This window comes from Sinocyclocheilus rhinocerous, unplaced genomic scaffold (assembly GCF_001515625.1).
Source record: "Sinocyclocheilus rhinocerous isolate Xijiao unplaced genomic scaffold, SAMN03320098_v1.1 scaffold103, whole genome shotgun sequence".
In the NCBI taxonomy this organism is placed as follows: domain Eukaryota; kingdom Metazoa; phylum Chordata; class Actinopteri; order Cypriniformes; family Cyprinidae; genus Sinocyclocheilus; species Sinocyclocheilus rhinocerous.
The window spans coordinates 20,869-30,407 of record NW_015629204.1 but is presented as its reverse complement, the minus strand read 5'-3'; the positions used below and the strand labels follow the sequence as shown (position 1 = coordinate 30,407).

General features: G+C 37.9%; 1 protein-coding gene across 1 annotated transcript in view; it reads left to right on the top strand.

The window, feature by feature from the left end:
* LOC107738850 (ciliary neurotrophic factor receptor subunit alpha-like) overlaps window positions 1-9,539 on the top strand; it is a gene marked incomplete at its 3' end in the record, with an annotated part of 143,561 nt that overhangs the window by 125,671 nt on the left and 8,351 nt on the right. Inside the window, exon 4 of the mRNA XM_016550734.1 lies at window positions 8,671-8,788. Coding sequence (XP_016406220.1) covers window positions 8,671-8,788 — 118 coding nt within the window. The remainder of the gene's footprint in view (window positions 1-8,670; window positions 8,789-9,539) is intronic.

The window sequence follows — 9,539 nt, the reverse complement described above, 5'->3', positions numbered from 1 at the left end:
TAAAAAAAAAGTCTTCGCTCCCCCAGCCTGGTTGACTGGTTAGGCTGGTCTGTTTTGATGGTTTTAGATGGGTTTTTGGCAATTTCTTGGCAGGTCAATCGGCAAAACCAGTTGAATAATAACTTAGCCAGCTTGGGAGTGGACCTAGATTGATAACCAGCTTGGTCAGATTAAAAGACCAGCCAAACCATCTGAAAACAAGATTGGCCAAGCTGGGACACCAATGAAAATGCGCTGATGTAAGCTAAATTTCTGCATCTAATGGGAATTTGTTAAATGCATATGTAATATTTCTATAATTGCACCGGTGACTCTAGTGTTAAAGAGGCCCTTTACACCACATGGAGAATGTTAGAGCTTCTCATTATTGTTAACTTTCATGCTTTCGCATAATATGCAATACTTTTTTTTTTTGACACAGAGACATCAAAGTTTGACATTTGACTTGCTAATAAATGTGTGTAAGTGCAAACACATTGCCCAGTGTTCTCAAATAATAACACCCCTGTCAAGGCCCATCTATTCCAAATACAGACACTCTTGTTTCCCAGTAAGGCATGCATGAAAATGATTGAATTCTACAAAATATAGACACACACACTCATTCATATATACAGTAAGAGACAATTTCCTTGGCTTTTAAGGTATTGTTAAGGTAGAGCAAAGAAAAGCTCCCAGAAAGAGACACTTTTCTCATGGGTGTCCACAGTGGCTCTAAGACCACCCAAAGTTCAGGCTTTACTTCGTCCATTCTGTTGTCTACAAGGGCAGTCCATTTACCTCTCCCACCCCTCCTTCATCCTTCAGCCCCTCCCTCTTTGTTTTTCAACCACATGCTCAGCAGTCATCAGTCTTCCTCCCTGCATTTCTGTCAAATTAGCCCCTCATGATGGCCCATTTCAGAGGCTAACTCCCCCTGATGACTTACCCCCTCCCTGTTCCCATCAGATATTTGTCTGAAGCATTGTGTTCTTTGTGATTTCATTTCAACTTTGTGACTGAATGGGTGGAAGAGACAAAAATATTTACCGGTCTAGTTCTGTGGATCTCAGGGGATGCAAACCTTCATGTTTAAGAAAACAAAATCACCATAAATATCTTAAAGAATAGTTAAAATAACTTATGTTCTATAATATGATAACTTTTCATAGCAGCTTATTTTCATACAATCATACAATATCATATAATAGCTTTATATGATGAAAACAAAAAAGTAAGTTATTACTCACAGAGAGTATTCCCATTTACTTGGATATTAAACTGTAACTGGATCAAGTTAGTGAGTTGATCTCGAGAACCTCTCTGGTTCATGACCAAATCATTCAGACTACTTATTAAATATTGGATCAACTGATTTATTGAAAAGATTTGTTTCAAAAGAACAGTTCTCACATAAACTCGCCAAGCAGAGCTCGAGTGAATGCCAAGGTTTTTAGTGCATGATATTTTACATTTCTGTATGTTCCTGACACAAGCAATCATATGGTTTTAGAAAATGTATGAATCACTTATATGATTTTTTTTTTTTACTTTTTTGGGGTCATTTTAAAGCCCAGGTCCTTCCTAAGCTGCCAGGATATTGTCCATAAATTCTCCCTTTGTATTCTATTGAAGAAAGAAAGTTAAAGTTACAGGACAACAGTCCATTTAAGCAGGGTTGTTCAGTCCTGTTCCCGAAGGCCACCTTCCAGCAGAGTTTTGCTCTAATCCTAATTAAACACACCTGATCCAGCTAATCAAAGTCTCCGGGTTCCTTGGAGATCAACTCTGTAGGAAAGGTGCCTTCAGGAGCAGGATTGAACACCCCTGACTTTAAGGAAGACACAGATTTCATAATGCATTTTGAATAACATGATTACAGCTGTTTAGGTCCAAAATGTTGACTGGTAAAATTCAGCGGCTGAAAAATGTTGTGTTCATGACGCGCAAATGTAAAGATGCGGTAACAGGATAGATTATAGTCTACTTGGTCAACTCCGACTTGCGTCCATTTTCCAATACTATGCTGTGAATTATTCCTAAATCCCAAGATGGGATTCACTCTAGAGCTAGGTCACAGAACCAAACCCTATCCGAGGAATTCCCTCGGGAGTGACTATAACTTTTTACGTCCTCAAAATCTCTCAAACATCCCTTTGTCTCGAAGATAATCGGATTGTTAAGGGACAGTGCAGGAGAGGGCCTGTGGAAACAGAACTGCTATTTTTTCCACCGCACGCTAATGGCTTCAATATAAAATTACTGCCTTGAGGTTTAGAGTCTCGGAGTATTATTCATGTATTCCGCCCCTCTACAGATGGTCCCTGCTCTAGTCGCTGCATATGTACAACTTGTGTTGCTACCTTTGAAATTCACCTCAGAGAATTAAGGAGTATTTTCAGTGAAGTGGATATAATCTTATACTGGCTGGATTGGTCACAGAGGGCTAAAGGGGATGACTGGTGATAATGTAGACCCAGATGTGATGTGGATTCCTGGGAATGCTCTGATTGGTCTACAAAGGTTGTAGCAGCATCACACAGCTCAGCTGTTAACAAGAGACAATTATAGCAACCTGTTTGAAAAGCTAGGGGGAATGTTACATATTAAACTAATTGCTTGTTGTTATACGTTTAACCCGTAGCAACTTTATTACTTAATTACTACATTTAGATGGGATGGGAACATGTCATGCTAAATGATTTTCATAGGTAAGAAAATGGTATAAATCTAGTGATCTGAAGCTGTCGAGAGCTGGTTTACATTACTAGACCACCCTGACTGAACACACGTTGAGTGAAAACAACAGCACCTACCCTGTCAAAGCCATTGAGACCAGGGTTTTTAAAAACAAAGTATATCCCATGTTAACGCCATGGACTGTTAACGCTGCACAGTATATTACTCATAGATTTATTGTCATAATACAGCGGTGGATTTCGCTCGTGCGACGCTTTGAAATTGTTTTGTTAAAGATCACTGACTGGCTTTTTCCTGTCCCATTTGCTCAGCTCGGTCTATCTCTACAGTTTGCCGAAACATATGGCCAAGGAGAAATATTTTACAGACAAAACACAGCGTGAGTAAAGTGCCGCCTTTTTTGTTCATGAAAGGGGGAACTGGACAGACTCTGCAGCTAGCGCTCAGTTTCTGTACATCCATGACGCAGTACATACTCAGAGGAGATTGATGATTTATTGGCACTCGTGAGAGTACAATCCATTTAGCTGGTCTATAGCAGTGGTCTTCTACAGGCCAGAATCACCCTCACTCCGATTCATGCACCTCTGTCGAGGATTTATGGGGCTTTTTTTATATTGGACTTTTGATTAGGATCCGAGGCATGAGATGAATTTGCATGCATGCACAGACGGAGCAAAGCTGCTCCTTGAAAAGATGCCAGCCAGGCACTTTCTACACAGGACAAGCACTGTGACTAATTTATGATGATGGTTTTGCCTGTTTGAAGACCCTGCCCCCCAAACCCTGGTCTTCTAGACAAGATGCAATAATAAAAGCACAATTTGGGGTAACCAAATAATGGGAAAAAATGGATTTTGTAGTTAAAAGTGAGCACATTTTTAAAACCTTAAAACCTAAAAAACTTTGGGGGAATATAGCAGTTAAAATGTTGTCTTTGTTAAACAGCAATGTTGGGATGGTTACTTTGGAAATGCAATAGGCTACAGATTACAAGTTACCCTACTGTAGTGTAACTATTTCAATTACTTTATTAAAGTAATGTAACTGATAACATTTGATTACTTTTCTAAATTTCTACTGAATGTTTTCAACTGATAATAATTATATATATAACTGTAAACTGCAATTTAATTACACGTTTTCTCAGTAACTGTAACAGATTACATTTGTTTTGTAATTAAATTACGTAATTCCGTTACATGTATTTACTCCCCAACACTGTTATACACTGTAGTGTAACATGCATAAACAACAAATGTGGTAATAATTGCTTTATAACACGGTAATAATACAGTAATATAATGCACAAATAAGATTCTTAATAATTTATATAAAAACAAACTTAGAAATGGACCAGATATCATGATCCATTTAGGTTTTGCTGCCCAGTTAACCAGAATGTATTTAATTCAACTGATAATAATTTTCAAACATTTAAAAAGCAGAAAGGGTTAACTTTACAGTAGTACTCCACACTGATTACTGTCAGACTTTCCAAAATCCTTCATCACTTGAATTAAGATTATATTAATTTAATTTTAAAACACAGCCACAAAAAAAATCAGACTTTAGCACCTGTTTTTACTTCGAGATCATTCCGTGGTTAAATACAGATTAAATGCATAACAAGAAACGTTTAATAGCTATGATACTGTTTTTTAAATCAAATATTTGCATAGTTCTGACAGAGTTATGTGCAAATTTGAAATGTAAATAAGTATGTGTGTTAAATAAATAAATGTATTTTGCTCACTCTGGATGAGTACAGTTCTTGGAGAGTAGGGAGAGTTGTACCAATGATTTGCTCAGCAGTCCGGACTATCCGACGTCTTGCATGTTCATATTGATTTCACAGGTCAGGTGTTGTATAGAGCACCCTATGTTTAAAAATGATGTGTGATCACTGCAAAAGCAGCTGCGTTAGACCACACGTCTTTGTTTCAAGGCATTGTATTCAAATTAAATAATTATGGCTGTACATGCTTTCAAACGCCCACAGCATGCTTCCAGATTAAGAACCACTTGTCAGCTGCGTCAGACGGCGCATTAGCTGCCGGTCCAGATGACATTAGGTGTTTCCTGCAACTGATCTCCACTTTTTCTGTAGGTAGAGGCCTTCCATGCAACTTGACCCATGTTCCCCTCCCCACGCTGCTTCCAATTGCCGAGCACATAGTCCACATTCCAGACGAGTCATGGAGGGGGGCTCCAACCCAGCTTTGACAGATCAGCAGTTAGTGATGATAGTGGTGGTCGCCTGGGATTCGCTTGCTCGCCTTTCATGTGACCCGGCGGCTTGACGTTTGTCAAATGACCCCTGAAACCGCGTCTTTCATTGTGCTGGCCTTTTAATGGCCTCAGATTAGGGAGCAGACAGCCGGCAACTCAGGGGAGCCAATAGCGCAGCCTAATCTTTTGTATTTTGTATGACCAGCTGGATTTGTTGAAAGTGTGAAAAGAGTTTACCTGATGCCTCTGGGGTCGAAGACTTGGTCAGAATCGCAGATGATGTTTTCAGCGCCTTGAGTGACATGTAGGATTCAGATTTAAAGTGGGGTTAAAGAATAAGCAGCCAAGGTCGAGGCAAATGTTTTCGTATGTTTCATTTAAATTGCATCAATATAGAAAAACAGAACTCCAGAAGGCTGAGAAGGACTTTTTTTTTTCACCAGTAAGTGTACTTCGTCTGACAGCTAAATTGCACCTCTTCATTGACTTCTGCAATTATCAGCTTTTATTACAAATAGTATTCTGAAGTTTCTCTTTTTGTACCAGGAGTTTGGAAGGCATCATTTGCTAGGCCTGCATATGATATGACAGCACTCTGAAGGGTTATGGATACGTAAAGGGAGGTCTTGCTGACCATTTTGAAATCACAGATGTTGGGACATTTTTTGGGCTAGTCTCTTCCTTATTTTTTTCACATTCTTGTATTCAAGTGCAATGCAAATGCAATCATACACACTAAATCCATCAATCAACACTTTATTAATGCAGATGATGCAACTGATCACTTTTTTGAATTTCACAATAATGAGGCAAACAGTGTTAACTTTACATAAAGCATTATTGGTTTTAGTGTGTTGGTACTTAATTGGTACTTAATATTCCAATGAGGCAAATGAGAGGGGAAAAAAAAGTGAACCTCATAAAAGTTGCCAAGAAAAGAGCCAGTTCATAACCAACCACAAAATCAAGAGAGAGAAATTAGAAATTATGTTTTGCATAAAGAACATAAATCCCATCTTTTGATGTCAGTGTGATATGATTACCTTGATGATAAATATGAAATAATATTAAGTAAAATTGTAAATAATTCATCATGTCAGTACTGGTTTTTGAATTTAATGTATGCTGGTTTATTTATTCTTAAATTATTTTTTAAGTTAAAATTGTGTTCAAATTACTGTAATTTTTTTATTTTCTTTATAGAAAATGTATTTTTTTTATAATGAAAACAATCTAAGAATGATTTATTTACATGTTAAGGCTTGTTTTTTTGATAATTTCTAGAATCATCTGTAGAATCATCTATCTTTTTCTTGTAGAACTGAAATATTTTATTTTGTTTTTCACTTGTTTATTCATAAACCACTGCAAAATAATTAAATTAAATTAAATTAAATTAAATTAAATTAAATTAAGTTAAGTTAAGTTAAGTTAAGTTAAGTTAAATTAAATTAAATTGAACCTCTATAACCCAGATGTTCCTTTATGAGATTCACCCTCCTAACTAAGCAATTTGAATAACTTTCCCATTCGTTTCATTCAATGCTAGTGTGATCAAAATGGCTTAAGTGACACTTTTGTTTAGCTTCTCCACATCTCCGGCTGACGCTGTTCCTTTGGCAGCGGTAGCTTAGATGAAATCACTCGTAAGGAAGAACGCTGAGATATGTCTTTTGTCACTTCAACAACATTCTGTCCTACAAAAAAGGGGGGAAAGAAAGAAAAAAAAACATAAAGGAAACAATAGAGGTGTTGCTAGGTTGCAAATTCTCTCCGAAAAGCAACCTTCTTTTGTTTTGCCTCTTTCGCTTCTTTGGAGAATGTCTTTGAGATCTTCCACTGTGCGGATGGCCATGCACTTTCTTTGGAGAAGGGTGGGGAAGTGAAAGGGGAGGGTTCCGGGGTTGTTAGTAGCCGGGGATGAGGGTCCGTGAGCTGTCAGTGTGCCCATTTGGCCTGAGGGTGAGGAAGGCCTCCTGCAGGCCCAACTCTATGGAGGAATGCACCTCCTGAGGAGAAGCTGTCTAAGCTCTGAGCTCGCGGCTCACGGATGGAATGTCAGGTCAAACGCATCACACTCTGGACTCCTCCTCTCCTCTAACAAGTCTTCTCCTATCTCCTGCATTCATGTTTCCCCACACAGATAATTTCATCTCACTGTTTTGGTCTAGCAATGAAGTACGCAACACCAGTCTGTTAATGTGTGGTTTGCAGTTACTCATTTTTTGATCAGTATTCTTGTTTATTTCCTAACAGAAGAGTAAAACTCCATTGGATTGATAATTGATTCTTCATTGCTGAGTAATGAATAGAACAAGCTGTTTCCCCAAAGTAACAGCAGGGTGATTTTTTAAAAAAAAGCTAAATAAAAGGATAGCGTTTTCACAGCAGGCTATTTCAATGATTACATTCTGCTGTAAAATAAAATAAAATTAAATGAAATTAATTAAATTTATTAGACTTAAAAATGTGGAGGGGTCAGTTGAGAGGTTATTGCAGGAGGGTTTATTAGGTTATATTTGTTTCTACACTTCAGAAAATGATATTCTTTATAGTATTTTTTAACAATTAAAACAAAATCTAAAAATTATTTTTTTACATGTTAAGGCTTGTTTTTTTATAATTTCTAGAATCATCTAGAATGCAAGTGTATTTTTTTATCGTAAAAAAAATTATTTATTTTTTTCTTCTTTTTTGCACTGCAAAAAAATAAAATAAAATAAAATAAAATAAAATAAAATAAAATAAAATAAAATAAAATAAAATAAAATAAAATAAAATAAAATAAAATAAAATAAAATAAAATAATAAAAAATAAAAGTTGTGGTGACAAAATCTGGTTGCAAGGGTGTTCTTGGTGATTGTTTGGTTGTTGAAACATGGGTTGCCAGGGTATTCAGGGTGGTTGCTGATTGGTCTTAAATTCCCGACACTCAAGTTTTATCCTGTATATTTGGCTGTATATATGACTTTTTTTTTTCGTCTGTTTTATTGTCCACCAAGTTGATTGTTTAAAGTAACATTACATAATTTGTGGTATTATTTATGTCAATTTACACAAAAAGGTCACCAATCACCACTACTCAGATGGCTCAGAAAAGGCTTAACGTCACTTTCAAATGTTCTTTAGTCTGTGCCTTTTATATCAGGCCTTAAGAGCATCGCGAGTTCCCACAAGTGCACAGATACTTTGGCGAAATCTCCATAAAAAATCTCAAAGCCTATTTCATCGCAATCACGTAAGGAAAGAACGTGTGTAAGCTGGCAGTTTAGTGCAATCAGAGCTCAAAGGGAAGCCCAGAGGTGAGCTTTTGAAGCGGTTTTGTTTCTTGCGGGCTCTAGGTTGTCAGGCCCCCGGGGGCCGATGGAGATGAGGAAGGAGAAGGCGGCGCTCGGCAGCCAACGGAGCTTAAATCACTCTCCATTTCACACACAGGAACACATGGGAAGGAGTAATATTATGCGTAACCCTGGCAACCGGTCCAAGTCATCAGTTTCAATTCTGGCAGCGGTAGGCACGGTCCAGTGGCGCTGTAAGAAAGGACCCTAATCTGGAAGGAGGGCATGGGCGGTTATTACATTTCCTTTCCCACTTGATGCTTGGAATGGGGAGGTTCAAGGGATTAGGCAGCCACGGAAGCAGGGGATATCGTAAAAAAAAAGCCTCCTGGGGCTTGTATTTTGGGCCGCTGAAGGATTTCCGAAAGGTGTTGTTGCTGACAAAGTACTTACATTTCCACCGTTCTGCTTTCTTCACAGTTCCTCCGAAGGAACCGCAGGTGACGTGTCGATCAAACACCTATCCCAAAGGTTTCTACTGCAGTTGGCACCTTCAGCATCCCACCTACATCCCTACGGACTTCGAAGTCGATGTCCAGTAAGAAGTTTACTTGTCTGCTTTTCTCTTCATTTGCAACTCCATCTGTCAAGTCTAGCTTCCCACTCTTCCTTCTGCTCTCCTCTCGCTCCGTCTGTCATGTCATGCCCTCTCGTGTTCGGCGGAGGCTTTGAGACACACTGAGCTCATCTGAATCAGTGATCTGTGCGGTCAGACGCTGTCTGCTGAGAGCTGATTAGGCCTGTCTGACTCTGAGTGCTGGAACTCAAGGCAGTATAAGTGGACTCTCCGTCGAAAGCCCCTGCGGAGCAACCCTGCACACACTAGAGCTCCATCTCTCTTTCTCTCTATCCCTCATCTGTCCACATCTGTCTGGACAACCCTACAGTGGCTTTATCCTCATCAGTCACCAAATGGAAGCGCACTAGTACTTACAAACACTAACACGATCATACTGAATGCTGCATGTTAAATAGCTAAAGATGTTAATTCAATAAATAAATGGAAATTTGGAGCACATGAAATGGGATATTGTAATATATGAATATATAGCTCATCTGAATCTAATGTATGAAGTAGTGTTGCCAAATGATTAATCGCGATTAATCGCATCCAAAATAAAGTTTTTTTTGTTTGTTTACATATGTGTACTGTGTATATTTATAATGTATATACAGTATGAATACACACACATACAGTATGTTTTGAAAATATTTACATGTATATATTTATATTCATATAATGTATATTATATATAAATATATTTAATATATGAACATAACCTATTTTC